At 41.9% G+C, this 15,052-nt stretch overlaps 2 protein-coding genes across 2 annotated transcripts in view; both read right to left on the reverse strand.

Moving 5' to 3' along the window:
• Nucleotides 1-599: 599 nt before the first annotated feature.
• Nucleotides 600-15,052, reverse strand: part of LOC119025356 (NXPE family member 3-like) — a 19,208-nt gene continuing 4,755 nt past the window's right edge. The window contains exons 2-6 of the mRNA XM_037108844.1: nucleotides 8,495-8,676; nucleotides 6,979-7,742; nucleotides 2,834-2,904; nucleotides 2,507-2,725; nucleotides 600-2,423 (exon numbers count right to left, since the gene is read on the reverse strand). Coding sequence (XP_036964739.1) covers nucleotides 1,870-2,423; nucleotides 2,507-2,725; nucleotides 2,834-2,904; nucleotides 6,979-7,742; nucleotides 8,495-8,662 — 1,776 coding nt within the window. The 5' untranslated portion in view covers nucleotides 8,663-8,676 and the 3' untranslated portion in view covers nucleotides 600-1,869. The remainder of the gene's footprint in view (nucleotides 2,424-2,506; nucleotides 2,726-2,833; nucleotides 2,905-6,978; nucleotides 7,743-8,494; nucleotides 8,677-15,052) is intronic.
• Nucleotides 8,868-15,052, reverse strand: part of LOC119025357 (NXPE family member 3-like) — a 10,977-nt gene continuing 4,792 nt past the window's right edge. The window contains exons 4-6 of the mRNA XM_037108845.1: nucleotides 13,769-13,839; nucleotides 13,442-13,660; nucleotides 8,868-13,358 (exon numbers count right to left, since the gene is read on the reverse strand). Of these exons, the coding sequence (XP_036964740.1) occupies nucleotides 12,805-13,358; nucleotides 13,442-13,660; nucleotides 13,769-13,839 (844 nt within the window). The 3' untranslated portion in view covers nucleotides 8,868-12,804. The remainder of the gene's footprint in view (nucleotides 13,359-13,441; nucleotides 13,661-13,768; nucleotides 13,840-15,052) is intronic.

Consider the following 15,052-nt stretch of genomic DNA (forward strand, 5'->3'; position numbering starts at 1 on the left):
CTTAAAAGGAATAAAATATTGAATACACACATGCAGTTTCTGTGTGAGTGTATGAAAATTGATTGTGAAATTGACTGCGAAGGGGGTGTCGGCTAAGATCTTGCTTAGGGCACCAAATTACTCAGGGCTGGCACTGTGTCAGCCAAAGTGCTGAATAAATGTTATGTTTGTTGAAACAAAATATTTTAATATGACACAGACTAAGTTACATTATACCATCACATCAGACATGACATGAGATTGAGAAGCACAGCCACTGAGTCTGAGCAGCAGCTCCTGTGATATGGCTTTGATCGGTGTTGGTAACGTTGTCATCCTTCAGACTTACTCATTATTTCATCCCTTTATTTGTCTTTTCATTTGTTCAAACCTAAACGAAATATAATGATTGACATCTACCCATCACCTTGATAAACGAAGATACTGTATGTTTATTTTTACTGTGTTTATCTAGTGTGAGCTTATTCGATTTAGTCCAGTCTGACTCCTGAGAAAAAACATTGTTATTTCACGTTCCTTTTATAGTGGAGCTCCCTGGCGGTGTTCCCCACTAGATCTCCCTCTTCTGGCATGAAAAACTTCTCCTACCAGTGGGCCAAAGCTTGTTTGTAAGTGGAGTAAACAACACCAACACTCACCCAGTATTCTGGGGGTCCTTGAACTTGATGGATGTGTAAAGCTGTCGTGTAGTGATTTTCTACTTTCATTTTTCTTTTCCTTTGCTCGACTACAAAGCACCACAATAACTTCCCATATTTACCCACCACCTTGATAACACTAAAATCCTTAAGAATATTAAGTTTATATTTAAGATTGGAAATAAGGATGCATTGATTGCATTTATTATCAACTAGTGTCTTTGAGCTTATGCAGTTCAGTCCAGTCTGAGAGTTGTTACAGTGCTTAGAATATTGCATTATTGTTGATCATATTTCAGCCTGTCTGCAAATGTCTCTTAAACATTAGCCTGCAGAAGGGAGGCGAGACAAACAGGATGCATGCCACTGAATGACAAATGAGTGGTGTTTTTTTAATATATATTTTTGCCAAAACACCTAGGGATGAATTTGCCTCTTTCTCTTAGGTTTTCTTTGTATTTCATGTTACAGTTGACAAGTTAAATCTTACCAAGAATTCTACCTGTTAAATACAGAAAAGATTAAATCAGTTTTAACACACCACACAGGGCTGATCAGTGACTCTTGATGCTGCCATAGTTTTTTCATTTATTGAACCACACTGAAGACGTGAAAAATGAGGCATCACCAGCTGATTATCCATATTAACTCCTGATAAGTAGCACTGCCCCATTTAATGATACAAATATTAAATAGATATCGCCTCTTTATCTCAAACCTCCATTTATATATGCAAATGACAATGGCTTTCAAATACAGCCATACTCCTTATTACAGATGTTAAAGCACACATGTGACAATAGCAAGTACTGGCAGTCCCTTTCAAACTGCCCTTTGAGTGTGAGAATCATGCACCGATTCTCCTTATCCTCCACTGTGTCAAAGTTTCAGGTGCATGAGGGGTGAAATTTCACTGCGGCTCTGATGCACCTACAGAGGTAGTATCAGAGACGCAATAGAGGCAAACCATACCTGTGTGAATGGATAAGCCGGCAGCACGGCTTTCTCAACATAAAAAAAAAAAAAAATACAGCAGTTATATGTGGAGCATTGTCTGTCCTCCTGAATTGGAATATCTTGATCATGATCACTAAATATTGACTTTGACATTGCTGTTGAATTCTTTTTTTTTCAAGTGGGTGTGAGCACCACAAGCTGAGTGCCATCTAATAAAATTACAAATGAAAGAACACAAACATCTCAACTTAAAAATCAAATCTTCACTGTTCTTCTACTGGTGGCTCTTTTGGCAAACATGAGACAGAAGCATGTCTATCATGTTCTTGATGATGGCTGGAGGTGGATGGAGATCATGAGGGAGGCGGTGTGCCAAAGTCATTTGCCAGGCGTCCACCAGCAGAACATTCAGCCCCTTGAACATGGCTCTGAGCACCTCATCGAGCTGCAGTGAGTACCAGTCGCTGTCATAAAGGCTCACCTCTGGGTCCAGGGCTCTGAGGTTGGCTGAGCGAATCACAATGATTGTCCCTGGCGCTCGGTCCAGGAGTCGCAACACTGCCCGCCTAATGTGACGGAGCCTCCGTATGTACACCTCCACAGGATAAGTGCTGAAATGGGCCCAAATGCTGAGGACAGCAACAGTGTTGGGACCCCCAGAGAGGCCGTCCAGCTCATTTGAAATGTAACGAAACTCATTGGCAATGACAGCAGAGAAGCGGATGGGTGGGCCATGGCAGCGGTACTTCAAGAGAATATTATGGGTGCTGTCCACCGCCATGAAAGGTCCAATCTTTTTAGGACTGTGCAGGTTGAACTGCTTCAATTCTGGGGAAGATGGAATAAATGGAGTTACAAGGGGAGAGATACACAGGTGTTAAAATAAAAGGTGAGACAAAAACAACACTCACCTGGTACAAAAGCAAGCAGGTGCTCAAACCACTGCCTGACAGTGGAGTCTCCATTCATGTAGATCACCTTATCCTTCAAACACTGAGTGATGGCAGATGATTCATTGAACTGGCGCATTGTAACACCATTTAATGACCTCCATGAGTCCTTGTAGTAATATCCAGAAGGTGCGTGCTGAATAGCTTCTGGTTTTACACTGCTTTCTACCTCTGCTCTATCTGATATAAAGAAAGAAATGTTGTAGACAAAATTAGTTGAATGGAATAAATCAAAGCATGCACACACTGTGACATGATGTACAAAAGTTACTCTGCAGGTTACTGTACCTTTCCTGGGGGGCAGCACATTGATTCTGTCGGGTCCTGAAGCGTGTATGTGAACTTTTATATTTACATCACTAAGATAAAAAAAAAAAACAGAGTTTTATCGGGAGATATTTTAAGATGAAACATGCCTAATGCCCCTAACAGGGTTTCCCCCAGTGTATTACAAACCTGGCTGCCCGCCAGGCTTTAATTTCTCACCGCCAGGCTAAGCATCATTTATTTATTTATGTAAAATAGGTTTGTATACAACAGTAACAAAGTTGAAAGCACAATCGTGACATCCTCTAGTCAACATGTGAACACATAGAGGGTCTGAGGTCAGGTGTCTTTTTTATCACCTAACACCTGACAAACCACTACTACTGTCACTACACGCAAACTACGCTAATCATGTTTGAACATAACGGGATGTCACAAAGAAAAGGCCAATAAAAGCAGAGACGCTGAACTCGCTGGTTCACCTGTTTACCAGGACTGCAGCAGCACGACTTTGGCTGAGCCACAGGTCGATGAGGCAGCTAGCATGAGTGTAGCATGGATGTTAGCTCATCGTCCGCTGCACTGGCAGAGCAGCCTTCTTGGTGTGATGGGAAACGTAGAACCAGCAGATTTAATCAAAATTACCTGGTGGACCTGAAATTCAGCGGGTGGCTGTACCTGACCAATTATAGTAAGTTTTGTTTTGTCCTACATAAAAATATTAATAAAAGTGAGCTATTTTCACAGTGGTTTGGTAGTAAAATGCAGCTATCAAATTCAGTGTTAGATAAGCTATGGCTGTAGTTGTTTTAATGAAGTCAATGTTTCAGTTACAGGTATGTTTTGCCAAGTTTGTCACAGCCACCACCAGCGGGCAACTCAGGGAGCCTCAACCAGAGCTTTTCTTGAAGCTCCTTGCACTACTTATAGGCAAGATGTGCTAAATGCTCATGTTGGGTCTCTCCACTATCAAACCAGCATCAATATGGCAGCAAGCAGAAGCAAATGTAAACAATGCCACACTGTTTTACATGTAAATATGTCACTGATTATAATGAATAATCTATTAAGAAATATCCAATAGTTAGCTTGCACTGTTTTCAATCGCTGCAGCATTTGAGCCAGTGATTAATATGGAGCATGAAGCCATAATTTGTGGTTTTAAATGGCTTTACTGGCTCCTACAGCATGAAATTGCCCACTATACAAATCAACTTCTAACACTGATTTAATGCAAGGCAGTATGGAACCACTCTAAATTCTACTACATCATGAATCTGTTATCTATAGGGCACTGCCATCAGTCAGTTGCTGGCCTGTGTCAAACCGCTGTCACAAAAAAAAAACATGCTTCGCCAACCTACCACCAGGCTTAGCAAGTTCTCTGGGGGAAACCCTGCCTAAGGATTAATCCTACCGAATTTAGAAATCCTTTAATTTCTCCTCAAGCACCAAAATTTGTTTCACATTGTGGCTTCAGTGAAATGTTTCATCGAATGGAATGCCATGAATGTTCGCTTCAGAATTAATTTTAGTGCCATCATCAAAATTTCACATTGTCCAATATTTTTGCTTATAACCAAATACCTACAAAACCCGTCACATTCCCATCAGCTGCAGCTGATCTTTTGGTTTTGTGTAATTGGCAAATCTTTGCGACCTTGTTAAGCTAAGATGATGGTCATGACCAGTACAAGTTTGCATCAGGATCAACAGTCAATAGACCTGCTATAAGCTAAGACAGTGAGACTGAACATCAAGGGAATAAACCGCTATGCGGTGTCCCACCGTGCCTCAGCTCTGTGCCCCAATGAGTTAGTGCCTCTACAGCTACAGAGCGCGGATAAAAGGTGGCATACATAGTCAAGATGAAGAGACCGGAGGCAGCAGGTTAAGTGGTCATATTGCATCTAACTATTAATCCAGTTGGGACATACAATGTACCATAGGGTAAGTGAGCTCACCTGCCACCAGGACCAACTCTTGGGTCCATTCCTCCTCACAGTGCTGTTGAACAATATGTCACCATCAGCAGCCACACCCTTGAAATGTTACACCAGGTTCAGCTGCTCCCAGAAAACAGACCAGTCCTCAAATTTCTCTGGTGAGACCTGAAGAGGAAATAACCACTGCAGGCCAAGCCACACCAATTTGCTTTTCTATTACCTGTTTTGCTGCGCTGAGTTGAGCCGGCTGCACCAGCAATGGAACTGTTCCAGAGTAGGACCCATGTCAGACCCGTCTCACTGACAGGTGGACTGCAGTGATGACTCAGGACTGCAGCCAACCAGTAATAAACACCAGTGTAGTGTATTCAACTCTTGTCTGTGCAGGAAACCTCAGAGAAAGACGTTTTTTAAAGTCTGTGTGTTCAGCTCTCAGGACTTTTGTAGCTTCAAACAGAATCGTATAAGTTTCTCTCATTGCGTTTGTACTCTCTGCTGTGATTTCTGTTGTGTCTACTGTAGAGCCAGGCCAGATGTAATGGAAAAAAAGAATTTGAATGTATGGTGCTGTCCTTCAGCATGAGAAGCAGCCATATGTGTGCCAAATTCAGAGGATGTGCGACAGTTCAATTTTGATGCAGTTCTCAAATACTTTTAAGTTGACAATTGTCTACAAAGCCTGTTAAAAAGCAAGACCCTTAGCTGTTCAGCTGCAGGCACTCCTGGCAGAAGGGGGCTTTGAACTGCTTCAGTGAGCAACGAACAATCAGCAGTCATCAACCACCTTCCCTCACGTACCATTTCAGACAGTTCTGAGCCTTGGATTGCACAGGACCAGCCAAACGGTCAAAAGCCTAGACTTGTTCCTCAGTGTTACTGCCAATCCGATCTCTATCCTACACGCTCAGAGTTCAGATTTTCCTTCAGACCACTCAGCACATCATCTGCAAAATATTCGAAAGCCCATATGGCAACCCCATTGGCTATCTATCGACACAAATTCCTTCCTTATGTTGTTTCAGAGGTTTTCAGGTTGCAGAGGGAAACCCCTCAAGCTCATATCAGACCAGGGAAACAATTTCGGAGGTGTCGAGTGGGAGCTGAGGGAGGTCTTCAATGCCCTGCAGCTGTTGGGAGAGAGAGATCTGTTCCCAGAAGAAAGCAGCAGAGGCAACCTTAGGTGCTCAGTTGGTGACTGAAAAAGTGCCCACGACTGTTCTGACAGAGATCAAGGGTTTCCTCAATTTCAAGCCTGCTGTTGTGGATCGAGACCCAGTCACCCCAACACTGTGTTGATTTTGCGGCCAGATGGCTCATTGCATCCAATGCTGTATCAAGAATCAGAGATAATCATGGAGGCACAGTCAGCTAATGGCCAACCACTTTTGGAAACATGTATCAAGCAAGTGCTACCTCCCTTGCCTACAAATGCACCAGAAATGGACCTCAGAAAGTTTCTATTTGCAAGTTGGTATCATGGTAACGGTTGAGGACCCACAGTTAACCCCGTGCACTGTGGCTGGATAGGAAGATTTGGAGCCAGCACATTGGCCAGCACAATAGACCTTTTACATTTGTACTTTTTTTATGTTATGGTCTGTGCTAATTATGTAATAATGAGCAACTGATGCTGTACATTTGTCCTTGTTAATCATGATGTTGCTGTGTGTTTTTGGCTATTGCTCATAATTGTATGGATGGTTAATAACGTAAGGTGTGTATAAAGTAGGTTGTGCAGCAAGAATAAGCAAGATAGACTGGCAGCAATGGGAACATGTAGCCATGTGTGAAAATATTGAAGGTGCCTAACATTTGTCCTGTAGTTGATAATTGAGTTATACCATGTAAGGTATGCTAATTCCACCTAAGCTTTGTTGATTGCAACTATCTTTAAACATTGATAGTGTTTACATATAGAGTGAATGTAATTTCTATGTACAGAGATATTATAAATATATACATATGTGTGTGTGTGTGTGTGTATATATATATATATATATATATATATATATATATATATATATATATATATATATATATATATATATAGAGAGAGAGAGAGAGAGAGAGAGAGAGAGAGAGAGAGAGAGAGAGAGAGAGAGAGAGAGATAAAATTTCCTGGACTGTGCAGTCAGAGATCTCTGGTTAAGTTGTTATTGGACACCCTGCAGCAGGCCAATTCCCATTTAACCAGTTTCAGTTTTTAATGACAGTACAAACCTCTGGAAGAGTGGTGCCTCTTTGCTGGTGAGGAGATTTTTCACATAGCCTCCTGTGGCGTGGTTGATCCTGGTGTCACAGCCGAGCACCTTGGGCTTGTAGCAGTACCAGGGCTCACCTGTGGAAAGGTCTGTGTAGTTGCATTGGAGTTTCTGATCAGGGGGCAGGCACATGTTGCACACAGTAGTCTCAGAGTGGGAACCCGAGCGGAACAAGCTCTTGTAAAACACTCTCTGGGGTTGTTCCTCCCTCAGCCGTCGCAGAACAGCAACAGCCTCACTTGAGTGCACTAGTGTAACCTCCACCTGTGCTGATCCCTCCCAGAGCAGCGGGAACAGAGCAGAATAAGATCCATTCCTGTGGTCCAGCACCTTGCCTGCTACACCTGCTCCAAGCTCAGGGGAGTGCAGTCTGGCCAAGAGGAAATCCCCACCGTAGATCTTGGGACGACCCTGGAAGTCGTGCATTTGGACGAGGGCCTCCAGCTGGTCGCCCACATGCCACTCCCTTCCCTCCTTAATGGGGAGGGTGAACAGGCTGTGCACAGGGTCACTCGTCTGGTTCAAGGCGACTGGTGAAGAGCGAGGCGGAGGCCCTGGCCAAGCAATAGAGTCCAACAGGTAGCGCTCTTCCAGTTCCAGTTCTTCAGGGGAGGGTTTCTGGCCCAGATGGGCACAGAAGGTATGGTTGTGAAAAGTAGGCAGTTTGGATTGGATCCTGCTCTGATGCTGGTCGAGGGCTGAAACAGTGTGGCAGTTCCAGTTCTAGAGATAAAGGGATGAGAATGAGAGTTGTGCAGGAGATGGGCAGACTATTGTTGTATGTTTTGTAGTGGCAAATAAGAAACTGGGTCATGATCATTCATATAAATAGATTTAGGAATATCCCTTGCAGTCCCAACTGTGCTCTAACAATGAGTTCGAGCCTGATAAAAGACCATTGTTTGATGCACCCTTTATAATAACAATGTTGAAATAAATCAGCAACAGGTGCTGCCACAGCTCACCCAAGGCCCCAGAAGGGGCCTGGGTAAGACATTTGAAAGCTCTTAAGAACACATCCAAAACTGAGAATAATAAATGGCAAGCCCTGGGTGATCATAACAAAAAAGGATGGTCCAAGAGGGCGTTTGCCACCTAGACCACAGGTTTATAAGGGGGAGAATCGGAGAGTGATCTCACTTGCCCCGGGGTACCTCATGGATGTATGTTTTCTACTGCTTTTGGCTACCTTTTTGGACTGAAGACCTACTGCTTCGCCTCTGATTTTTGAACCTCTGATTGAAAGTTTGAGCGTATTTTCAGAGTCAGTGACGGATAAGGAAGTAGTCTCCCACTACAGTTTAACCCAACTATCTCAGACTTAGACCTATTACAGAGGACTGCGTCACAACATTAACAGTATTCACAAAAAATGTATGTTGTCCGAAGCTAAAATGACAAATGATCAATATACCCTTTGTCCTTTCAAGAAAAAACCTAAATTAAAAACCCGGCGCACCTCCTTCTCTCCTCACCTCTGCAGTGTTGACGTTACGCAGCAGGAATATGAGTCCAAACACAGCCAGAAAGAGGAAGATGACAGCATATTTGGAAAGTTTTTGGCACAAAGTGCCTTTCTTCTGTGTCCCATGATCAGGCTCCATTTTCCTGTATGCTTTCCACTGCGGTGATGATGGCATCATTAAGTCCTCAGTGCCTTATACAGATGTATAAACCCAGTCCACAAGAAGGATCAATAAACAGAAAATTAGCACGATGACCTATCTATATTCATAAAGAAACATAAAAATAACAGTTGGTACATAATCATACAGATATTTGAGCAGTTTAGTTGTTTGTCTCTTCTGTGTGCAAGTCATTATTAGACAAGGAAGTAGAAGTACAGGGTACAAAGTACAGTGTTTTATTACTCAAAATACAGGGTTGTAAAACCAAATGATAGTTCCTAAACTCCTTCTTGCTGCAGAAAACACAGAAAAAACTCAATATGTAGGCAATGTATACGCATATACATAAACACATAGTGCATCTTTGAATTTGCGTCAGAGTGAATGTAAAGAGCAGCAACAACATAGAGATGACAATGTGGTCGGCTTCACACCACAAGTGTGACATCTGGGAAACACTGTCCATCCACTTTGACTATGTGTGACCAACAAGCATCAGTGACGTATTTGTAAGGGATAATGCCCGATCTCGGTGTCCATAATCAGGACTTAATGGACGACGTAGAGGCCTATGAACCGTTCGATCCGCAGCAGAGAAGAAAAGAAATTCAGACCATTCATTTATATTTTCATGCGTTTTACAATCAAAATATAAAGTTTTTCACGAGCCGTAACTGTGGCCCATTTTCCACCGTTTCCTACTCCAGCTCTGACAGTTACAATGTTGCCATGGAGATGGGTACAATGTTGCCACAGAATTGGCAGAGTGATATTTTGAGTAATGAGTCAGGCATGCTGTCATGCTGATTTGAGCACGTTCCAAATTTCTTGTTGACAAATCAGATTGCTTGGTCGGAACTACTTGTTGTATAATAATCAATAAAAAGTTGAGTCGATGTTAATGTTACTCCACCTAAAATTCATCAGGGACATTTGGAAAGTTAACATTAGGTGTGTTCAGGTGTTATTTTACAGGTGCAGTGCCACCCCTCCCTACACACAGAACACCCGCTGTGCATAGGGCCCCACGATCTGTGGGGGGCCCCATTTTGCGCAAAGGGATGCATTCTCTGCAAATGTGCAAAGGATGCACTTAGAGTAGTGATGGTAGCATCTGTAGCTGAAGAGATGTTGCTTGATGGGCCTGGTGATATGCTGGCTGCTGCTGCATTTGCACCTGTTGACATGAACATGGTGCTTGATGGACCTGGTGACGTGCTGGGAGCTGGCTCTGTGTCACCCTTAGTAACAAACTGCAGCGCTGACCTTGTCATGACAAGAAATCCATCACACAAGCAGATTATTAAGATTTGTTTTGGTCTTAATGGTAAATTACACAATGAAATTAATGTAAATACTAGCCTCGCAAAAATTAAAATGCAATTAATACAAATATGACGACAACTAATAATAATATACATCATGATTTGATTTGATGATATTTCTATATTTAAATATTTTGATATACTTAATTCTACATTTTGCACTTAGGTTCTATATTCCTACACTGCTGTATGCTGCTGCAACACTTTAAATTTCTCCATTGTGGGTCAAATAAAGGACTATCTCAATTTATCTTATCTTATCCAATCTTATGAATTCAATTCACCAAGAGATTGCGACATGAAATACACACACACGCACGCACGCACGCACGCACGCACACACTGAACTTGCACTCTGGTTAGACTGAACTGCATTGCAATGACAAAGTTGAATGAATAACATTTTCATTATTAGTATATATATATATATATATCTTCATATCCAGCATCTGTTTTTTATTAAAATGTAACTTGCAGTGGTCACATAGACTTCTCTTCTCTCTTCAGATGCACTTTTGAAATATTTCAGCACCAGCCCAGTGACACAGCATCAGGTGCTCCTGTCCCTCTACCTCAGCACAGCAGAGTGACACAGCATCAGGACTAAAGGCTGCACCAACAGAATCTGCCGACTGGACATCTCTTCTAACTGACAAAGTGAGATGAGAGTTAGTTCACCAAGGACCATTTCAAATAAAAAAAGATGGGAGAGTGTCAACACGAGTTTTGTAACAGAGTCCTAGTCAATGATGAGAAGAATAAAAGAAGCTGGCTAATGTACTCAAACAGAAATGAGAGCTTGCACTGCTTCTGCTGCTAAATGTTTTCTTCAAAAGAGACAGACTTAAGAAGGAAGGACTAAAGGACTGGAAAAAATGCAAGCTACTTGCTGAAGGCCTTATTTATATTGTATTTTTATCACTTGTTTGTTTCTTCAGCTTTTATTTGGTGTGATATTTTTTACTTAAAAGGAATAAAATATTGAATACACACATGCAGTTTCTGTGTGAGTGTATGAAAATTGATTGTGAAATTGACTGCGAAGGGGGTGTCGGCTAAGATCTTGCTTAGGGCACCAAATTACTCAGGGCTGGCACTGTGTCAGCCAAAGTGCTGAATAAATGTTATGTTTGTTGAAACAAAATATTTTAATATGACACAGACTAAGTTACATTATACCATCACATCAGACATGACATGAGATTGAGAAGCACAGCCACTGAGTCTGAGCAGCAGCTCCTGTGATATGGCTTTGATCGGTGTTGGTAACGTTGTCATCCTTCAGACTTACTCATTATTTCATCCCTTTATTTGTCTTTTCATTTGTTCAAACCTAAACGAAATATAATGATTGACATCTACCCATCACCTTGATAAACGAAGATACTGTATGTTTATTTTTACTGTGTTTATCTAGTGTGAGCTTATTCGATTTAGTCCAGTCTGACTCCTGAGAAAAAACATTGTTATTTCACGTTCCTTTTATAGTGGAGCTCCCTGGCGGTGTTCCCCACTAGATCTCCCTCTTCTGGCATGAAAAACTTCTCCTACCAGTGGGCCAAAGCTTGTTTGTAAGTGGAGTAAACAACACCAACACTCACCCAGTATTCTGGGGGTCCTTGAACTTGATGGATGTGTAAAGCTGTCGTGTAGTGATTTTCTACTTTCATTTTTCTTTTCCTTTGCTCGACTACAAAGCACCACAATAACTTCCCATATTTACCCACCACCTTGATAACACTAAAATCCTTAAGAATATTAAGTTTATATTTAAGATTGGAAATAAGGATGCATTGATTGCATTTATTATCAACTAGTGTCTTTGAGCTTATGCAGTTCAGTCCAGTCTGAGAGTTGTTACAGTGCTTAGAATATTGCATTATTGTTGATCATATTTCAGCCTGTCTGCAAATGTCTCTTAAACATTAGCCTGCAGAAGGGAGGCGAGACAAACAGGATGCATGCCACTGAATGACAAATGAGTGGTGTTTTTTTAATATATATTTTTGCCAAAACACCTAGGGATGAATTTGCCTCTTTCTCTTAGGTTTTCTTTGTATTTCATGTTACAGTTGACAAGTTAAATCTTACCAAGAATTCTACCTGTTAAATACAGAAAAGATTAAATCAGTTTTAACACACCACACAGGGCTGATCAGTGACTCTTGATGCTGCCATAGTTTTTTCATTTATTGAACCACACTGAAGACGTGAAAAATGAGGCATCACCAGCTGATTATCCAGATTAACTCCTGATAAGTAGCACTGCCCCATTTAATGATACAAATATTAAATAGATATCGCCTCTTTATCTCAAACCTCCATTTATATATGCAAATGACAATGGCTTTCAAATACAGCCATACTCCTTATTACAGATGTTAAAGCACACATGTGACAATAGCAAGTACTGGCAGTCCCTTTCAAACTGCCCTTTGAGTGTGAGAATCATGCACCGATTCTCCTTATCCTCCACTGTGTCAAAGTTTCAGGTGCATGAGGGGTGAAATTTCACTGCGGCTCTGATGCACCTACAGAGGTAGTATCAGAGACGCAATAGAGGCAAACCATACCTGTGTGAATGGATAAGCCGGCAGCACGGCTTTCTCAACATAAAAAAAAAAAAAAATACAGCAGTTATATGTGGAGCATTGTCTGTCCTCCTGAATTGGAATATCTTGATCATGATCACTAAATATTGACTTTGACATTGCTGTTGAATTCTTTTTTTTTCAAGTGGGTGTGAGCACCACAAGCTGAGTGCCATCTAATAAAATTACAAATGAAAGAACACAAACATCTCAACTTAAAAATCAAATCTTCACTGTTCTTCTACTGGTGGCTCTTTTGGCAAACATGAGACAGAAGCATGTCTATCATGTTCTTGATGATGGCTGGAGGTGGATGGAGATCATGAGGAGAGTGGTGTGCCAAAGTCATTTGCCAGGCGTCCACCAGCAGAACATTCAGCCCCTTGAACATGGCTCTGAGCACCTCATCGAGCTGCAGTGAGTACCAGTCGCTGTCATAAAGGCTCACCTCTGGGTCCAGGGCTCTGAGGTTGGCTGAGCGAATCACAATGATTGTCCCTGGCGCTCGGTCCAGGAGTCGCAACACTGCCCGCCTAATGTGACGGAGCCTCCGTATGTACACCTCCACAGGATAAGTGCTGAAATGGGCCCAAATGCTGAGGACAGCAACAGTGTTGGGACCCCCAGAGAGGCCGTCCAGCTCATTTGAAATGTAACGAAACTCATTGGCAATGACAGCAGAGAAGCGGATGGGTGGGCCATGGCAGCGGTACTTCAAGAGAATATTATGGGTGCTGTCCACCGCCATGAAAGGTCCAATCTTTTTAGGACTGTGCAGGTTGAACTGCTTCAATTCTGGGGAAGATGGAATAAATGGAGTTACAAGGGGAGAGATACACAGGTGTTAAAATAAAAGGTGAGACAAAAACAACACTCACCTGGTACAAAAGCAAGCAGGTGCTCAAACCACTGCCTGACAGTGGAGTCTCCATACATGTAGATCACCTTATCCTTCAAACACTGAGTGATGGCAGATGATTCATTGAACTGGCGCATTGTAACACCATTTAATGACCTCCATGAGTCCTTGTAGTAATATCCAGAAGGTGCGTGCTGAATAGCTTCTGGTTTTACACTGCTTTCTACCTCTGCTCTATCTGATATAAAGAAAGAAATGTTGTAGACAAAATTAGTTGAATGGAATAAATCAAAGCATGCACACGCTGTGACATGATGTACAAAAGTTACTCTGCAGGTTACTGTACCTTTCCTGGGGGGCAGCACATTGATTCTGTCGGGTCCTGAAGCGTGTATGTGAACTTTTATATTTACATCACTAAGATAAAAAAAAAAAACAGAGTTTTATCGGGAGATATTTTAAGATGAAACATGCCTAATGCCCCTAACAGGGTTTCCCCCAGTGTATTACAAACCTGGCTGCCCGCCAGGCTTTAATTTCTCACCTCCAGGCTAAGCATCATTTATTTATTTATTTATGTAAAATAGGTTTGTATACAACAGTAACAAAGTTGAAAGCACAATCGTGACATCCTCTAGTCAACATGTGAACACATAGAGGGTCTGAGGTCAGGTGTCTTTTTTATCACCTAACACCCGACAAACCACTGCTACTGTCACTACACGCAAACTACGCTAATCATGTTTGAACATAACGGGATGTCACAAAGAAAAGGCCAATAAAAGCAGAGACGCTGAACTCGCTGGTTCACCTGTTTACCAGGACTGCAGCAGCACGACTTTGGCTGAGCCACAGGTCGATGAGGCAGCTAGCATGAGTGTAGCATGGATGTTAGCTCATCGTCCGCTGCACTGGCAGAGCAGCCTTCTTGGTGTGATGGGAAACATAGAACCAGCAGATTTAATCAAAATTAACTGGTGGACCTGAAATTCAGCGGGTGGCTGTACCTGACCAATTATAGTAAGTTTTGTTTTGTCCTACATAAAAAATATTAATAAAAGTGAGCTATTTTCACAGTGGTTTGGTAGTAAAATGCAGCTATCAAATTCAGTGTTAGATAAGCTATGGCTGTAGTTGTTTTAATAAAGTCAATGTTTCAGTTACAGGTATGTTTTGCCAAGTTTGTCACAGCCACCACCAGCGGGCAACTCAGGGAGCCTCAACCAGAGCTTTTCTTGAAGCTCCTTGCACTACTTATAGGCAAGATGTGCTAAATGCTCATGTTGGGTCTCTCCACTATCAAACCAGCATCAATATGGCAGCAAGCAGAAGCAAATGTAAACAATGCCACACTGTTTTACATGTAAATATGTCACTGATTATAATGAATAATCTATTAAGAAATATCCAATAGTTAGCTTGCACTGTTTTCAATCGCTGCAGCATTTGAGCCAGTGATTAATATGGAGCATGAAGCCATAATTTGTGGTTTTAAATGGCTTTACTGGCTCCTACAGCATGAAATTGCCCACTATACAAATCAACTTCTAACACTGATTTAATGCAAGGCAGTATGGAACCACTCTAAATTCTACTACATCATGAATCTGTTATCTATAGGGCACTGCCA

This window comes from Acanthopagrus latus, chromosome 9 (assembly GCF_904848185.1).
Source record: "Acanthopagrus latus isolate v.2019 chromosome 9, fAcaLat1.1, whole genome shotgun sequence".
NCBI classification, from domain to species: Eukaryota; Metazoa; Chordata; class Actinopteri; order Spariformes; family Sparidae; genus Acanthopagrus; species Acanthopagrus latus.